At 38.4% G+C, this 19,299-nt stretch overlaps 1 protein-coding gene across 3 annotated transcripts in view; it reads right to left on the bottom strand.

Annotated features, from left to right (window-relative positions):
- The window catches only part of sdk1b (sidekick cell adhesion molecule 1b), a 249,036-nt gene that overhangs the window by 10,728 nt on the left and 219,009 nt on the right, over nucleotides 1–19,299 (bottom strand). For all 3 annotated transcript variants that reach the window (XM_086082687.1, XM_086082685.1, XM_086082686.1), the window contains 8 exons: nucleotides 17,265–17,459; nucleotides 10,379–10,580; nucleotides 9,794–9,897; nucleotides 8,663–8,733; nucleotides 7,845–7,977; nucleotides 6,201–6,257; nucleotides 5,994–6,095; nucleotides 2,593–2,708 (listed from right to left, as the gene is read on the bottom strand). In XM_086082687.1, coding sequence (XP_085938813.1) covers nucleotides 2,593–2,708; nucleotides 5,994–6,095; nucleotides 6,201–6,257; nucleotides 7,845–7,977; nucleotides 8,663–8,733; nucleotides 9,794–9,897; nucleotides 10,379–10,580; nucleotides 17,265–17,459 — 980 coding nt within the window. The remainder of the gene's footprint in view (nucleotides 1–2,592; nucleotides 2,709–5,993; nucleotides 6,096–6,200; nucleotides 6,258–7,844; nucleotides 7,978–8,662; nucleotides 8,734–9,793; nucleotides 9,898–10,378; nucleotides 10,581–17,264; nucleotides 17,460–19,299) is intronic.

Genomic DNA, 19,299 nt, shown 5'->3' with positions numbered 1-19,299 from the left:
CTTAGCGGGTGGAAAAAAAGACCTGCTTAGGGTTAGAGTTAAACCAAAACTGAAAAAAAAAAGCCCCATTTGTAAAATAAATAAATAACTAATAACAAATAAAGTGTTTCTCCTGAACTCCTGCTGAGCGTGAGCTCTGTTTACAGGCTTGGAGGTAGCCTCCGAGGAGAAGCACTTGAGGGCAGCACTGCATCAGCAGTCTCCGAGCAGATATGACTCACGAGGCCGAGTGAGCGGATTGGGAGAGAAAAGGTACAAGTTGCAGCCTTTTCTAACACATCGACAACTTACAAACCTGGAATGAAAGATTGAATTAGCAGCGTGTGTAACTTACTTACGTCTCTTCACATAAGCAGTGTGTTAATGGTCAATTCAGTCAAACCTCTGAAAGGACGCCGGTTCGTTTTTAGTCATGTTTTTTTTTTTTTAAATGACATTTTAACGACCAATCACAGCGCAACTGTGATATTGTTTTCAGGGACAAAAAGTGGCAAAATGGCCGCCCCCTGAGAACGGGTGGATTTAAAAAAAATCTCATATTATGATCCTACGACGGACTTTTCACACATGAGAAAACGTTTAATTTGGCTGTCTGTAACTCGGTCTAGGTTTAGCGGTTAGCGTGTCTGCCTCACAGTTCAGAGTTTTGAAATTAGACTCGAACCCATTTTCTCTGGACACTCTGGCTTCCTCCCACATTCCAAAAACATGCACGTTCTGTTCCGTGAAACTAAATCAGTGGTTCTTAATTGAAGGGATACTTGACTCTTTTAACCATTTTCAAAAAGAAAAGTTCATATTTTGCCCAGAATTAATATGATAACTTCATCATGTACAATTAATACCTATTTTTTTTCCACTTGCTGTCGACTGAAGATGACACACCTTGTTCTGAGGAAGTAGGTAACGACCAATCAAGGCTCAGTTTGTTGACCAAACCCAGAAAACGGGTGAGCCATGATTGGTCTTTAATTACTTCCTCAGCACAGGTGATGTCATCTTCAGTCAACAGCAAGTGGCAAAATTTGTTTTTAAAGGTATTAATTGCTGATGAAAAATAGGTTATCACATTAATTATAGACAAAATATGATCTTTTTACTGCTGAAAATGGCTCAATGAGTCAAGTATCCCTTTTAACCTGGGTTTGAGCAAACCCCAAGGCTTCGGTGAATTTGGTGCGCTTAGTTGTCGACTTTAGACTGTTGCGATGGTACATCGTGTGATTTCATTACATATTCATCAATATTATTGTAGTCCCTTCATGCTAACTATGCCGAGCAAAAAGAAGAGTGAGAGAAAGAAGAGAGAGGAGAAAGAAAGCGGAATGTGTACAATTTGAATTCACATGTATAACAAACCCTATGGTGTTCCACAAGGTTCAATTCTGGGGCCTCTGCTGTTTTCATTGTATCTGCTGCCCCTAGGTTCCATCTTAACAAAATGGCGGTGGTTGTTTTAAAGCGCTCGATAAATAAAGGGTTGAGTTGAGTGGTTAACAGTTTAAGAACCGCTGCTTTGAATTGTCCATGGGTGTAAATGTGAGCGTGCAGGTTGCTTGGTATGTGCCATGTGATTGGCTGGCAACCTCTTATCCAAAGTTAGCTGGGATAAACTCCAGCTCACCTGCGAGCACGAGCAAAAGAGAAGATGGATGTCAGCAGCTCTTTTACGGCAGAATGTTTTTTAAATAACCTTAGTAATAGATATCAGTGTGAGTGGTATCCTTTGTCAGATAATGATTTGTACGTTTCAAATCTGGCCATCTGAGGTTTCACGTTATTTGTACTTGAAAATGAGAAATACGCAAGTGGTAAGGCAACATGATAATAATAAACTCTGGTCTATGTTCTCATCAAGAGTTGCCACGGTAATATAAATCATTGATTTGTGCGCCGGCTTCTTTGTTGATAAACACTCCAGAGCGGGTAATTTTGCTGATTGATTTTTGCTGAGAGCTGCTGTTACCTGTTGACTTTACTATCAATGTGCCTAACAAGCCCAGCAAGGCATTGCAGTTAACTTGGCTAGCCTGGAAGAAAAAGTCTCTTCTCCTCTTAAAAGGAAATCTTCCTTGTGCGCTACCTGAGCGACTATTAGCGCAAGCCAGAAGCTATCAATTCATTAAACATTCCTTCTTTGCTCCTATTTGGCTGCACTTAATCTGCTTCACCTCGTCGCCGTGTCCGTCCGTCTCTGACACTTTGATGCACTCCCCTTAATCAGGATTCTACAGGGACGGCGCTCTCGTCTCCTTCCTCCGCTCGGCAAATATTACATTCCCGTCTTTCTTCTACATTCCACCTCTGCTCTGCTGCAGAAATCAATGTGTCCAAAGCGGGACAGATAACCTTGTGTTTGAAGTACTGAGAGCAGGAGGGAGGAGGAGGGGGGGGGGGCTTGTCGGTGATAGCGAAACCATTTAAGTCCATTCCTCTAACTTAATTCTCTGCAGGACACTTGAAGGTGCGGCACAGCGGCAGCCTCGAGAAGCAACGACGTAATACTCTAATATTAAAACTACTCTGTGTGTGCGTGATGTTTTCTGAGCATACACACACACACACAAGCGCGTTTCCTTTTGTGGCCCTCACCTTGTATCCTTGGATGAGTCCATTCTGGGTCTCCAAGGGGGGCGTGTCCCAGCTCACTTCCAGGCTGGAGGGCGACACGGCCGACACCCGGATGGACTGGGGGGCCACTGATGGAGCTGTAAATGAAACAAAGTGAGATGTTACATTCAGGATTCTCAGTTTTTGGGGAGACATCTTTGAAAAGGCCCCTTCATAATCTTAATGCCAGTTAAATACATAACCAACATGTTCTATGCGGAGCCACTAGTCTAAACACGGTATTCCAAAATCCACCTGTTTGTATCACCTCAGGGGGCGGCCATTTTGTCACTCGGTGTTGACTGAAAATTACACAACAGTTGCTAACGACCACTCACGTCACATGATCAAAATTCAGAAAAAAAGGTGAGCCATGATTGGCCGTTATCGAAGCTTTGAGCAACTGTGATGTCATTTTCAGTCGACAGCAAGTGGCAAAATGGCTGCCCCTGAGATGAATTTTGGGGTATACAGTTTTCCCTCGTTTTCCACTGGGGTTAGGTTCCAAAAAATAGGCCGCAAAAGGTGAACCGCGTTATAGCGAGGGAACACTGTAATTCATATTCCACATTTAATATTTAGACTAAAAAAAACAACTAAATAACATTTTGGAGTTGAGTTCCTTTTTTAAAAGCTTAATATATATTTTTAATTTATAATGTTGCAAGTAAGACAAAGTAGAAATATATTTTATAAGGATGAAAAGTTGTAATTTTAGGAGCATAAATAAGTCATAAATAAAGCTGCAGTGTGGAACTTTTTTTTGTCATTAGTCATTTTTGTACTCAAGCCACTGCGAGAGATGAACTAATGCCTCAGAAATCGTTTATTTTTCGTATCGACTGGCACATCGGAAATGACGGACAAGGAATGACACATTTTACCTAGCGATAGAACCTGATAAGCACACTTGGGTTGGCAGTTTGGTATGTGTGTGATGATCAATCGTCAGGTGTGCGGTTGTGAGTTTATGACATAGTGCGTACAAAATTGTTCAGTCGCACCGCGCATAAAGTTTATTAAAGACTCTAAATCAGGAATGTCAAGCTCATTTCTCTCAAATCACCTTACACAAAAAAATAATATAGTGATAGCTTGGCTTTTTCTCTGTTTATTTCTGGAAAAAAATGGTCTAAAATGTCCCTCCCAAAAATATTTATATGTAAAAAAAATATCCATACGTGTAAATTCAATGAGCACTATAGAGTGTGTGATGGTTGACATAGATGACTTTAAACATCTCTTCACTGTCGTCCAGTGATTGATTGACAACCCAGGTCAACGCTCCCTTTTGTACCGAAGCAACAACATTGAATATTTTTCAGATAATTCCCACAATTCTTCACATTTTCCGTTCTGCTTTCATGGCGAGCCCTTCCAATTAGAGCGTGCCTGAGGCTGGAGACTTTTGACTGCTCTGTGACCGCACGCGCACAAGCGCTTTGCAGCTATGCACCTGGGGCGCACACGCCGAAAAAGGCCGTATCACCGCATTTCATCACCGTGGCCCTCCAGCCATTTTTGCCACCCCCGCTGTACGCTGCTTATCCTCCACTCATTTGTCAACATGCGATACGTTTGGCCTTCTCAAGCCGACAAAATGCGCGACCTCTCCGGAATATGAATGCGCGCGCCAACAAAAATCTTGGCTCGTTTTGTTAGTGTGGCGAAAGGTAAATATTGGTGGAGGCTTCAAGAGGGCCGGCCTGGCCAACTGGTCTATTTGTCATTCAAATAGTGGCTCGCAGTCTCACGCTACGTAAGCTGCAGCTGCCTGCGTTGCCAGACAGGCCACAGCTCCACCATTTCATCAGAAAGAACATTCTGGACTTTTATTTATTTATTGGGAGATGTCAGTAACAAAAGTAGCAGATCACTCTTAAATTCATAACACTGCTGGCACAGAAAAAAGCAATCCAAACAATAGCAGCCGCTCCAACAAGTTGGGACAAAAGTGGCAAGACCGCACAAAATATATGATCATATTAGATTTCATAATGACTGCTATTTACTAGAGGAGGGAATCGTGGAGTAAGTAATGACAATCTTACTGTGATATTTTCCAGTCATAATCAGTACACGATACAATATAATTGGACCTAAACTTTTTTAAGTACAAATTTGAGGGCGTAGCCAAACATTTCATAAACAACTACAGTGTTGGGGCATTGGTAGTGTAGTGGTTCACCTTGTTCAGGTGTTGGAATGTATTTCAACTTAAACTCAGAGGTACAGAGTTTAAATCTTAAAATTTAAAAATGAACAGGGTACACAGGTGGAAAAAAAGACAGGATGGGAGATGATTTAAAAAACAAATATAGAATACAGATTATAAAATAAAAGATAAAGGAATATATGGTCAATTTTTTAATTTAAAATAGTAAAATTTAATACTTACTGAAAAAAAACTATTGTAAAACGACGCAACAAAAAACACTAAAATCTAATGTATAAAACATAATGTATGTGGAGTCAAAAATGGGGTTTAAATTAATACAAATGTAAAAAAGTCATTAAGTAAAATAATATTTAAAAAATTGAAATAAAAGAAAAACCATGGCACAATACAATATGAAGCAAAAATATGTATGGCATAAAAAATATGTGGTCAAAAATGTTATTTAAAAAGTAAAAGGCAAAATAAAACTGGAAAAAAAAACAGGACATAACATCAGTGTCACAAAAGTTTAAATTTTTTTTATAGCTTAAGTGTTTTTTGTCGTTGCCATTTTGTAACTTGTATCATATAGCAAAAAAGTATGGATTGTTACACGCTTTAAGGGCTTTAAGTTTACTTCTAACATTCACGCTCTTTTTCTTCTTCTTCAACATTGGACTATTTAAAACCGCTATTCAAACAATAAGCTTTAAACACTTCATGATGCAACGTTTTGCCAGTTTAAATCTTCTTTCCAATCTTAATTCATTCGTTCTTAACGCCACAAATGGAATGGAAGGACAAACTCTCGGAACGCCTTCAACAGCAGCCTTCGCTATTCATCCATGTGCATTACAGGGTTGATGGAGAACCTGTTGAACACTACTTGAATCTATTAAGTAGTGAACGCACTAAAACTTGAAATGGACTTCGAGAGCCAAAAAGCTCCAGTTTCCATGAAGGATCAAGATTCTTCGAAGTTTAATGCTGATGAAGAATTTAAATGAAGTTTATAAGGAGAGCGCTGTAGCGAGGATGGTACGGAAATGATGCAACACAAGCAATAGTCTGAGCATTCGGACCAAATGTTGCAGCAAAAAGTGAAAGCCAACAAAGCCCGTAGCGGACCGAGGCTAACGAAGCGCTTTCATCAACGAAAGCCGCCGCCTCACAAAGCGTCACGGACGGGATTTGTCGCAAGGAATGCCGACAGTTTCTCACTTGCCTGCCTCTCCGACGGACACCTCCACGGGTTCAGAGGGAGGACTCTCGCCCACGATGTTGTAGCTGGTCATGACTATTTGGTAGCGCTTGAATTTCTTCAGTTCTGAAAAAGCAACAACAAATGGACAAGAATTCAGTGACGAGAGCAAAGCACTAAGGTTGGATTCTTACAATAAAGGGGGACGAAAAGGAAGCCAATGTGACTTACGTGTCAACTCAAACTCTGTCAGTTTGGAGCTGCTGACTGTCTTGAAGGTGCTCTTGGCTTTGGAGGAGAAAGAGAAAAGAAAAGGGAACCATGTTAAATGGATTCTGCAATTCATTTAACATTTATCGACCCCCCCCCCCCCCCCCAAAAAAAAAGACTGCGATGAGGAGGGAGACATTTGATAGCCTTTAAGTTAAAAACAAAAAGAAGGATTATCTAACTTCTACTTGACTTACTCTGTTCTTTAAAAGGGGAAGTCAATCCCCACAAAATGTTCTATGCAGCTCCACTAGTCTAAATTAGTTATTCTGTTTAATATTGCGTTAGTGGAATATGAGTTAAGCAGCAAAAATCCAGTCATTGTTATCCATCTCAGGGGGCGGCCATTTTGCCACTTGCTGTCGACTGAAGGTGACGTCAATGTTGCTCATGTCTCAAATAACAACCAATCACAGCTCAGTTTACGAAAACAGGTGAGCTGTGATTGGTCGTTGCCTGAGCCCTGAGCAACATTGGTGTCGATCTTCAGTCGACAGCAAGTGGCAAAATGGCCGCCGCCTGATATGGATACAAATGGCTTCATAACTCATATCCCACAAATGTAATATTAATATGAATCAGAATGTCATGTGTAGACTAGTGAGGTCACATATAACATATTATTGTCAAAAAATGTTTAAGGTTGACTTCCACTTTAATCCAGCCAACTGAGCAGCTACATTATCAAGAGTATTTGTTGCTTTCATTGATCAATTTTACTTAAAATCTTTTCATTAAAATGTATTTATTTAATATTCATTTATCTCGCTATTCAACATCAGAGCTATGTCCACTTCCCCCGAAAATTTGCTGTATCTCACCTAGGAATGACCTGTCCATTTTAAAAATAACACTTGAGCACCAAAGTTTGCTCTACATTCTCTTTCACACTCAAGCATCTACTGGCCTATAGTAAATGCTTATTATTACATGTATGTAAAAACATGCTTACATGACATTGTGGTAAGTATGGCTAAAAATTAATTTGAAGTATTTCTATTAGTTTTTTTCTCACTTTTGTTAACAAAAGTATGAAAACATAGATTTTTTTTGTATTAGAACAGATATAAAATTTTTGATTAATCGTGAGTTAACTAGTGAAGTCATGCAATTAATTACGTTTAAAAATTGTAATCGCCCGACGCCCCTAATTTTGAATAATCTTTTCTAAAAAAAAAACATGATTAAAAATAGAAAAATAAATAAATGTTTAAAAATAAATAAAAATAATAATAATTATTAAAAATTAGGGGCATCAGGCGATTACAATTTGTAATCGTAATTAATTGCATGACTTCACTAGTTAACTCACGATTAATCACAAATTTTATATCTGTTCCAAATGTACAAAAAAATGATATTCAAAAAATTCTAGGTTTTCATACTCTTGTTAACAAAAATGGAAAAAAAATGTAAACTCATAAAAATAGTTCAAATGAATTTTTGTCGTCTATAGCTGTCAATGGCAGTGAATGAGTTAATAGGGCTAAAAAACACACACAATAAGAGCATGACACAATGAAATTGCAAGGCCCCTCATGAACTGAATGTTTATTATTATCATTATTATTATATTTAATGAAGATGTTGTGTGTGTTGACTTACTTGTAATGTGGGCGTCTGCGGCGCTTTTGCTTCCCTGGACCATATCACCAGAGAACGAGGAGTTGGCCGGCAGCTCTCGGTAATACAGCCGGTACCCCGTCAGCACCCCATTGATGTGCTGGTCGCTGGGCCGCTGGGGAAAACATGCAAAAGAAATCAGTCATTTATTTCCTAACCGGCCAATTCTGGGCCTTCATCTTCCGGGAGTGCTGACTGACGGGAAAAAGTCAAGCTGACAAAGACAACTTTGAAAGGGCGCGGAGTGCGAGTGGGGCAGTAAAAGAGGATGAAATCGCCGGCGACTTTGTTTTCACAGCCAGCAGGAGAAGAAGACACTATACGGCGAATCCATCCCTTCAATCGTCACTTCAGTCTGACGTTTCCCTCACTTTGATGAATAATGTATTAAACACAAACACGCATTTTGCAGGGCTTTTATCACCCCGGTGAATTATTAACATGTATTTGGACTGCACTCGGAATGTGTCTACATGTCAGGGGAGCAGATAATGGTCAGTTACGGTAATGGACAGTTATCATAAAAGGCGGTCAGATAATGTCTTAGTGGAGCAGCGAGGCGACATTTGTAAGCCCTCTTTTCAAACACACCTGCCCTACTACACTGAATAATAGCGTGTTTGTGGTCACGGTGGTTATGTTTAGGGTCACAGCAGCTGCCGCGTCAGTCAGGAAGACCTTGCATACTGCATTCCACATGCTTGCTCTATGCAAGCTCTCTTCTTGGAACAAACAACTCAAAATATCGATGTCCGCAGTTTTTATTACAGTAATAAAGAAAATATTGCCACAGAATTTACCTTCCACTGGACCAGGACGGAGGTAGTTGTCGATGGTTTGACTGTGAGGATCTCAGGAGGATCATCAGGTGCTGGACACAAACGGTCATCTTAGCATCACAGTTTTGTGCTCTTGTTTTGTTCGTTTTAAGAAAACATCTTCTCATATAGTGGAAGGGGGAGTTATTTATGAAGGGATACTTGAGCCGTTTTCAGCAGTAAAAAGATAAGATTTTGTCCAGAATTGATTTAATAACTTATTCATTCTTTTTCATGTATAATTAATACCTTTAAAAACGATTTTCCTACTTGCTGTCGAGTGAAGATGACATCACCTGTGCTGAGGAAGGGAGATCAGGGCTCACCTGTTTTCTGGGCCATGATAGGTCATTACCTGTTTCCTCAGCACAGGTGATGTCATCTTCAGTTGACAGCAAGTGAAAAACGTTGTTTTTAAAGACATTCATTGCACAAGAAAATTATGAAGTTATCAAATTAATTCTGGCACAAATATTAACTTTTTACTGTTGAAAATGGCTCAATGAGTCAAAGTATGCCTTGAGTTATCCCTTTAAAAAACAACTGTTGAGATGACCAGACAAGACATTTATTTGTATGAAATGCATTTGAATGAATGTTTGTCATTTTATTGCTACTACTATATAATTTGCAATTACAGCTGTTTCAAAATAAGAAAAACAGTTATTCATATCCTAGTGGAATTTATAGAATAGAATGGAGGTAAATACAATGGAATTGTCATTTATTGGTGCCGTTGCAACAAAACTGGTGTGCAACTCTATCTTTGGGTTTCAAAACTGAAAATAAAAAATAGAGTAGAAAAAAGTTAATTTTTTTAAAATAAAAAAACTAGAGAATACTTGTTTTTCTGTGCAAATTGTTACAAGGCATTGCTATTTGTTTAATGGAAATGATGCAAGAGTAAAAATAAGAGGTTGAACTTTGTTGTCACTTTTTAACAATCATTAATATCCCTAATTGATCAAATCAAAGGAAAAGCCAATCCTTGACATGAAAGTTGTCACTATTTGTGGAAATACTGTCTCCTTTCTATCTTTTCTTTCTTTCTAGTTAGCTTGGGCTGAGGTAGTCAAAGAAATTCTGCTCATCTGCCGTTGTCCAGCCTCTCACCGTCCTGTAAGGTTGTGAGCGCATCCGTCTCCTTGCTGAGGACGCTGCTTCCGATGTCGTTGGTGGCCAACATTCGCAGCTTGTACGAGGTGAAGGGCTTCAACCTGCACAAGCGCACACAGACACACGCGAGGCATATTTCTTTATAATTCCCACCCACATTCTGCACCCAATCGTACCATTGAAGAAAAATAAGTGAATTGGTTGTCTTTCAAGGTTGCGGGTGCGACGAAGAATTACACTGGTTGTGAATAGCGTGAAAGGGTCTGGAGTAATAACAGCGCCCATTCTTAACTGCTGTATGACCACAATAGCTTATCTGCATTTCCTCCTCGGTGCAAGGTGATTGCATTAATAGGCAAAGAGTAATACTAATAACATTACTCACTTTGAGAAACACTTAGAGTCCACACAATGAGCATGCACTCATAACACAAACCAACATATTGCAATATTACTGTAGCGCTTTTTTAATGCTAATGCTCTCCTGTGTACTTGCTGCTTAAAATGTACAGGAGGTTTAAAAAATTCTTGCCTCGTTAAAAAAAAAATAAGCAAACTATGAGCTATGTGACTTGTCCGTACCTGTCAATGGTCCAGACGGTCAGATTATGTGGGATGTCCGCTGCATTTGTGATCCAATCGCCATCCGGCAGCTCTTTGATTTGCACGGTCAAGTACCTCACGGGGGAGGAGCCTGAGCTGCCAGTCACCCAATGAAGGCGGAGCCGACGCGCTTCCACGCCATCCTGAGGAACTGCCAACTTCCTGGGCGGCTGGGGACGCTCTGCACATTCGAAGAAGGAAGTAGACGAGGAAACGTGAGAAAGAAATTCAGACGATCCATTTTCTGTGTTACGTTGATCAGATATGCATGACAGTATGTAGTTGCGTCCAATTTTATGGGATAATTCTTCACTTATACATGTGAGTGAAAATGAATCAGGAAACAGTAAAGTCTCTTTTCATTACTTCCACCATGCAATGGCGTTTTCATGGTCATGGTCAAGGCAGTTGATATATATATTATTTTTTATTTTATTTCCATTTGTGTTTATTTTTTATATAAAATTTTTGAATTATATTTTATTATCCATTTTTATTTTCACTTTATTTATTTTCTTATTTTGCCATTTTTGGTCCTCAATGGTAAATAATGATAAATAAGGCTGCATTAATTTTTGAAAACAATTTAAATAACTGAAATTGATCCCCAAACTTAACTCATTCACTGCCATTGGCGGCTACAGACGTCTAAAACTCATTTTAACAATTTCTATTAGTTTAACATTTTCCCCACTTTTGTTAACAAGAGTATGAAAACCTAGATTTGTTTTTATTGTATTAGAACAGATATAAAATTTGTGATTAATTGTGAGTTAACTAGTGAAGTCATGCGCTTAATTACGATTCAAAATGGTAATTGCCTGACGCCCCTAATTTTTAATAATCTTTTCTTAAAAAAAAAGAGAAAAGATTATTAAAAATTAGAAAAAAATAATTACAATTATTTATTTATTTTTAAAAATTTTTAAAGAACAGATTATTAAAAATTTGCAGTGTCGCATGACTTTACTAGTTAACTCACGATGATTTTTTTTTTTAAATATCTGTTCTAAATGTAGCCCAAATTTTTTTTCTAGGTTTTCATACTCTTGTTAACAAAAGTAGAAAAAAATGATAAACTAATAGAAATAGTTCAAATGAATTCATAAGAATTCTATAGCCGTCAATGGCAGTGAATGAGTTAAAGTTTTAACTTTGATAGCCTGACTTAAAGATTGACATGCTGCGATACTGACATGTCATCATTGTGTTGCTACTGTGTAGGTTTTTTGTTTGTTTCCAGGACCACACTGTGCTCCCCTTTATTGGGCTTTCCCACCCCCTTTCCTCTTTCCTCATGCTTCCTTTATTTTTTCCATCTAAGAAACTCGAGGCGCAAATTAGCGAACCGCCATGCTTCTCGTTTTGTCTCCCTCTGTTGGTCAACCTTATACTTCATGTTTCTCGGACGGGTTGTGACTGTAAAGACAAATTCCTTGTGTGTTTTTTACATACTTTGCAAATAATAAATCGGATTCTGGTATTCTGGGTACAGATATACTTTACACTTTTCTGCCGCTACTCATTGTAGTTTCTTATGAAAGTCTGACAGCATTTTACCACATCTTGAAGTAGGGGATGATGCACGCACCTCGTTTCATTGTAAGGATGAAGTATGTTGAGTGATAACTGTCGGCTGTATCAAGTAAGTAATTCACATAACAAGACATATATATGAATTGCCGACACATCGGTTGTAGCGTTCGAAATTCTGCAATGATTTATACTCCCGTGAAGTACAAGGCGTGCCGTATACACTTTCATCACTTGCGCACCACTGTGACGTTCACGTGCCAACTGATGAAATGAAACAAGACATAACAGCTGGTGCATCAAAGATGAGGAACTGCAATTGCATTAGTCTGCGTCTCGACTATTTCATTAGAAAGGTGGCATTTGAACGTTCGCATCAGAAGCGGCTCGTACTTTAAATGACTGCATGTATGTGGAGTTGCATAAAATACATTTGAGGAAAAAAATAAATAAAGGCGCAGCTTAAGGGAGCGTGGCTGTCTAATTTCAGGGCTGTGGGGATATTGACTAGGTGTGGTAATAAAAACGTTATTGATTCACCCCGAGGTATAATTAATCTGCACACGCATGCACAGAGGCAAGCATGGTCGCACGCGCAGGCTTGCTATTCTCCATTCATCCTTATCGCAAGTAATTAAGACAAATCGGATTGCTTTCCTCCTTTCCTCTTATCCTCTTTTCTCATCAGTCCCTTTCAAAAGACTTGACAACAGTACAACCTCTTAAGTTGAATGCTCCCGAGATGGTAGCATTTGAAATTCGGACAAAAATACGCCGCAAAAGAAGCTTGCCAGATTTTTTTGTTTTGATTTGTCTTTGTCTTTTTTATTATTATTATGCTTCAATAAGGACCAACTTCAGCAAGAGGTGTAAAGAGGCCACAAAAATAACACAGACCCATATTAGTATGCGTCTGATTGCCCACATTTCTGGATAATGGAGTTTATATGAGAAATGTGGATTCCGTAGAGATCCATTTGGAAATATGTCACACTTTCAATGTGAAATTGACCTGCAGTGGATACGGAAGTTTTACTGAACACCAGTGGCGTGTGTGTGGCTTCTTTTTTTCCCCCCATCTCAGAAAAACGGGGCACTGCCTGGTGACCCGCCAGTCCTCTCGCTTCCGCGTCTTTTTGAGTTTCTTGGACGGACTGAAACTGTAAAATATATTTTGTTGCTCTGTACTTGTGATAAGTGCAATGACAATAACATTTCATTTCCATTTTACCATGACAACATATCTCGCAGCCTACTTTAAAGGAGCATGTGCATTTGCATTCTGTATGTAGTTAATACATATAATCAAAGTAATTTAATCCGAGTACCGTCCTCATGATCGAATGCATATTTGGAGCCGTTCCACAGCAGACGAATAAATTGCGTGGGATGCTAAGATTTGAATGCTTATGAAGTCAATTGAGAGATAAATTATGAAATGATGACCTTCTGGTTAGCGGACAATGCACGTTAGCAACTGTGCCACCGAGTAGTATCAGACACCTGGTAATGATGATAAGTTATATGTATGGAAGTGGGCGTGGAAAGTGATACTTAGAAAAAGTTCAATGTCTGTCCTATTAAAAATGAATTGGAAGTAGTTGTTATTTAATGTTAAATTATGCGAGTCTCTTCTTTTATTATAGATTCATTCTATTTCTATTCGTTCCTTTAGCAAAACTGTGTGTAAATTGGTGTATAGGTTAGACATTGCGTGATAAGATCATATTGTGATATTTGCAAGAACAAGGGCTGCCATTTATGAGCATTAATTGGACTGTTTAGCAAGCTAGAAAAAGGACACGAAAGCCTTGGAAGTGTTCGATGACAAGAGCAATAAAGAGTGTCAGAAGGTTTGCGAACGCCGTCAGCATACAACGCAGGTATTTGATCTTAAAATGTTTGTTGCCAATTGTTTTTTAACCTCGCTGCAGCAGACATCAACATCTCTGGTGGAAAGGGAGTCATATTTTATTGCACCAACTGACAGACACACACACATACACGCGGTACAATCAAAGAGCCAATTTCCTTTTCGGGGGATTAATTTGGCCTATTTGCCATCATCTGAAAGAATTCTCGATGAGGCTATTCTAAATGGGCTGTCATGCCAGTGAAGTGGAACAGCAAAGCTATGAATGGTGGTCCTGAGAAAAGCAGATATGTTGGTGTGTGCGTATGTGTGCAAGATGTGAGTGCACGAGAGAGGCTGATAGGGCGGGATATGTGACATCATCATGTTGCATGTTAAGATAATCAACATGATAGACTGTAATATCATTTCAATTAGGCTTTACCCGATTAGGATTTTGGAGTCGATCACTGATCACAGTTAAGAAAAATAAATAAATAGATAACTGATCCTGATCAATGATCCTATCAGAAGATGGACTAATATATATATCTAAACAACTTGTTTATTTACTGTACAGTCAAACCCCGCTATTCGCTACAAGGTCCGGCCCACAAATAGCCAAAATTTGCATATAACAGACGCCCATTGTAATGCATTGGGGGGAACCCCCCCCCCCCCCCGTAACAATTAAAGCCTAAATATTCTCCCCAAAATGCTGATAATTATTCAATACGTAGAAAATGTGGTGAACCCCCCCCCCCCCCCGTAACAATTAAAGCCTAAATATTCTCCCCAAAATGCTGATAATTATTCAATACGTAGAAAATGTGGTGAACCCCCCCCCACCCAAAAATCAATTCATAAATAAGTAAATAAAGAAATAAAATATTGGAAAATATTATTTTTTTAAATCTGATTGTATATGCTGTGAAACTTTGGGTTATTAACAATGGCAGCACAGATCAATCCGATCAATCATGTCATTGATCTATCGGCAAATTATGACACAACAACTGATCACGATTTTGCGTGAAAAGTAATTCAAAAGCCTATGTTGACATTTACAGTACTATTTCAAACCAAATTCAAACAAAAGCTAACTGAGCATGCAGCTAGCTGATTAACAGCTAGCATTTAGCAACACTGTGAGGCAGACATGCTAATTGCTACTTCACCGTGCCAACCCTTATATATATATATATATATATATATATATATATATATATATATATATATATATATATATATATATATATATATATATATATATATATATATATATATATATATATATATATGTATTTTTTTAATTGAGGTTTGAAATTACAACGCAGATCATTGACTTCTTAGAAGTTGGACATAAAAGGCACACTCAATCTTTCTTTATTCACATCATTACCCAACATCATGAACAACACACACTTACCCCTTACAAGAACAGAAAATGTGTGAAATGCCGTTGTAGCCCCCTCTGGTTGTCAATTGTGAAAGTACAAATTGAAAGTCACTGGTCCAAATTGAAATCTTGATTGCGTAGTCAAGTTTATACCATTTGTGCGATCAACAATGCCGTTTTTGATGGGACATAATTTGTGTTGGTTTTTGAGTAGCTTTGCCATTTTGGGCTAGCTAATGGTTACAGAGATAAGTATTGTAAAATGATAATGAATGTCATTTAACACAGTCAAAACGAACAACTTCAACATCACTATGACGTGTTAAGGGTCAATCAGCGAGTCTGGGTTGGCAATAGTCACGTGCTTGAAAACATGATGTCGTCGCCAGCGTGGCCAATTTAAGCTAATAGCCGGGGCCGGGTGCCTGACGCACGTACCTGATGCGTGGAGCAGCTGATGTTGATGCTGGTTGATATTTTTATGCAATAATGAAGGATATGAAGTCGAGCAGCTTCTAAAGAGGCCGTGGCTTCCGGCAGATTGGGTGCTTTACACGTTGATGACCTGCTGCCTCCTTTTCGTGTCACGCGCTGTACCTTCCTCGGTGAATATTGTTTTGTTTTACCATGCATCATTTTAATTGCGCACGGATTCTATTGCAGGCATTTCTTTGCAATGAATTTAACATGAGATGAGATGTTGCGCTGTAAACACACATCAACGAGTGATAGCATCTTGCAGGTGAATGCATGATTTCACGCTGACATTTCTATTTTTATTTATTTTTTTCATCATTTATATAAAAGGGTTTAGCAAGAAATAACATATTTGAAAGCTGAGAAGGTGACAATATTTCCATTAGGCTGCCTTTTTCTAAGCTTCAATACACATTATTTCTCTTCCCCAGGGGATATACTTTTATTATATGTCACAAAAAGACCTTATCAAGGTCCTGCAAGCGTTTAAATATGCTGACACTGCATTCGACAGTATAAATCAGGTTGATTCATAAAGCAGGACTCTTTTCATGGGCAGTGGATGAGTGGTTAGCAAGTCTACCTCACATTTGATAGGTTCAGGGTTCGAATCTTGCTTGGCTCTGGTCTAAGGGTGACATTTTGGTGTGCTTAATTAAACACAAAAGATTAAATACTGGCAGGAAGCCATGACTTATGTATTTTATTGTATGAATGGCACATGGTTGATACACAGATTTAGTGTGCTTTCTACCGTCTAATGGAAGAACGTTTAAATTGTTGTGCCTGTCAAAAGATCAGATGCATATTTGTACTAAAAAACAAAACAAAAAAACTCTCAGACAAATTATGTGGAATTGGATCATTTCCTTCTTTGGCTAAAACTTTTTCATTTATTCTCATTTAAAAAATTTTTTTTTTATCAGATTAAATAATTGGTTGATTGATTTATTGAAAAATAAAATAAGTAATTTTACATAGATTAAATAATTATTTACATAATTATAATTATATATATATATATATATATATATACATACACACACACAATTAAAAGGATTATTAATAAAATGAACTATTTTATATTGCCATTTATTCTACCTACCATTTTAGTTAGCATTTATTTCATCTTCATCATTATTATTATTATTGTTATTATTGTTCCCCCCCTAAATTTGGTTAGTTTCAATTAGTTTTTATTATTAGTTTTAGTTTATTTAATATATATGGAATATTTGTTGAGTGCAAGATAAAAAAGGTCACAATAAATATTGTGTAACAAAGTTAATTAACTACAATTCCGAAACAACTGTTCGATCTACCTTCATCTGTACAGCTCAACATGAATACCGAAATGAATACGTTTAAAATAAAGATGAAATATGGAATTAAATGACAAAAATGAAAATCAATATTTTGTTTTATAAATGTAAAATGTACTCTCGTTCCATTTTATTTTGCAACCTAACAATATTTTTTTCAATTTTAGTTGCAGCTACTTCGTTAGTTTTCATCAACTATATAATAACCTTGGCATCACACCATATTTCTTTTACGCTTACTCTTCTTTTCCGTGTTGCTATTTGCAGTGCTGTCAAGTTTACCTCTTCGCTCCGTCGTGACCACCAGGGCTTCGTGTTCCTGGCCCCAGCCCACGGCGGTGCGAGCCACCAGCCGGAACACGTAGGTCTGCTCCGGGCTGAGTCCGGTGACGGTGAACTGCCGTCCGTTGGAACCCACCTCCACCGTGGTCCACTGCTGACTGTCCCTGTGCTCCAAGCGGTACGCGATCTGGTAGCCTGCGGCGCAACAAAAGGAAGGAGATAAACGTTCAACGTGTTTGAGTCTGCCGTCAATATTCTGTGTATTCTTTGCAAATACGTTCTACAAGCGGTAAAGAAAACAATAGTTGTGGTGAGAAACAAGGCCAGAACACTCACACTTTTGACATTCTCATATGCACGTACAATCTCTCATCCTTTCCCTCAGCTGGGAATCACTGTGTACATTCTCTGCCTGTCTCATGTGCAGCAGGCCATGTAATAACACTAACGCCACTCAACACATACAGCATATTGCACACACGCACACACACACACGTCCATTTTTCCACACGTCACTCGTTGCAAAAGCACGTCATAACACTCTCATGCTAAATAGGCAAATAAATGAAATGGATACAACTTCTAATTGGTAGAGTTGCCCAAAAAGTGTACTCAAGTTAAAATTAATTATATTATATTATAATATATAGAATTAAAAGTAGTCCTCCAAATACTTGAATAAGATTGAAAAATTACAAACAGTAAGTACTGAGTAAGTTTCTTATGTTGGTGGCCCAAAATAGTTTAGATGTTTTTAAAAAACAAAAAACAAAACAAACAGCATATTGTAGCTAGGGATGGATACCAGATTAAAAGAATAAAAAATGGACATTCATTTCATCATGCAATTTTAAGGGAAAATACTAGTTTGGGATATATAGGTGTTTATTTAAAATTATGTTTTTTTTAATGTATCAAAAGTACAAGTGGTATCAAAGTGGTATTGAACATTGCTAATCATAGCAATGCAAGTCAATCTTTTTGGACAGATCTAGCAAAAAAAAAAAATCACCACAAATCACCAAAGAAAACGCAAACATAATCATTTGATGCTCACCGAATGACAAAGTGCAACAAATGTGGTCAAATTCAGAGCCGTCTGAGTTCAGAACCCAAAATGTAAATCAACATTAAAAGAAAAAAAAAAAGTCAAAAAATGTGTTATTTCAAGCCGATATATTTTTGGGCTGACAAAAATAATAGTTCAGCGAGAATATAACGCAGTTTGTTCTTTGATAGAGTAAGAAAGTGTCAAACGACAGTGCCGATTTAAAAAAAATGGGGCGAATGCCTGTCTATGAGCATTCCCACTCGTACATATCCTTTTTCAGAAAATCCGACTAAATTCTCATGAAAACAGGCTCAGCGCCGGACACGATTGGTTTACGGTAAAACTGTTGTGATGATAATCTGCTGACAGGCGCCTAATCTGCTTGCGTTTTGCGATAATCTTATCAGATAGTCCGATTGTTTGCTCAATGTAAGCGGCGAGCGAGGCAGATTAGCGGATAACGGCGAGATGGCAAATCCGGAATCATCAAAACAATCGTTTTCGCAGCTCCTAGTTATGTACGGGATATCTCCGGGACATCCCCGTCGACGAGATCCACGCGGATAAATCTCCATTACAAAAGGGGACTGTGTCATTTTCGGAAAAAGACCCTCTCGGGTTTTTTTCTCTGCTATGGGAAAGATGCAGAGCATAAATATTTAACGCGGCCCGCTGGCTTTTGGCAAAATGTGCGTCTATGGCGACGCTAGCGGCTCAGCGTGCTTGGCTGCGCTTGTATAGTTCATGAAATACTCATAACCGCTGCGAGTTAACAAGCTTGCCAGGGTATTTTTAACATCTTTCTACGTAGTGCTTCAAAGAACATACAGATGTCTTGTAGCAGTAGCACACACATTGACATTAGCCAGTGCTAGGATACAGTAGTGTCAGCTGGATTTACTGGATCTCCTCCCAAAAACTTTGACCCGCGGTGTCAAACAAAGAACGAGGCTCATGAGTTCCATTATGACCGTTTAATCGTTT

Source organism: Leptonotus elevatus, chromosome 8 (assembly GCF_054856555.1).
Source record: "Leptonotus elevatus isolate MCC_2025b chromosome 8, RoL_Lele_1.0, whole genome shotgun sequence".
In the NCBI taxonomy this organism is placed as follows: Eukaryota; Metazoa; Chordata; class Actinopteri; order Syngnathiformes; family Syngnathidae; genus Leptonotus; species Leptonotus elevatus.
Note: the sequence above shows the minus strand (reverse complement) of the source record. Positions and strands in the feature narration are given on the sequence as shown.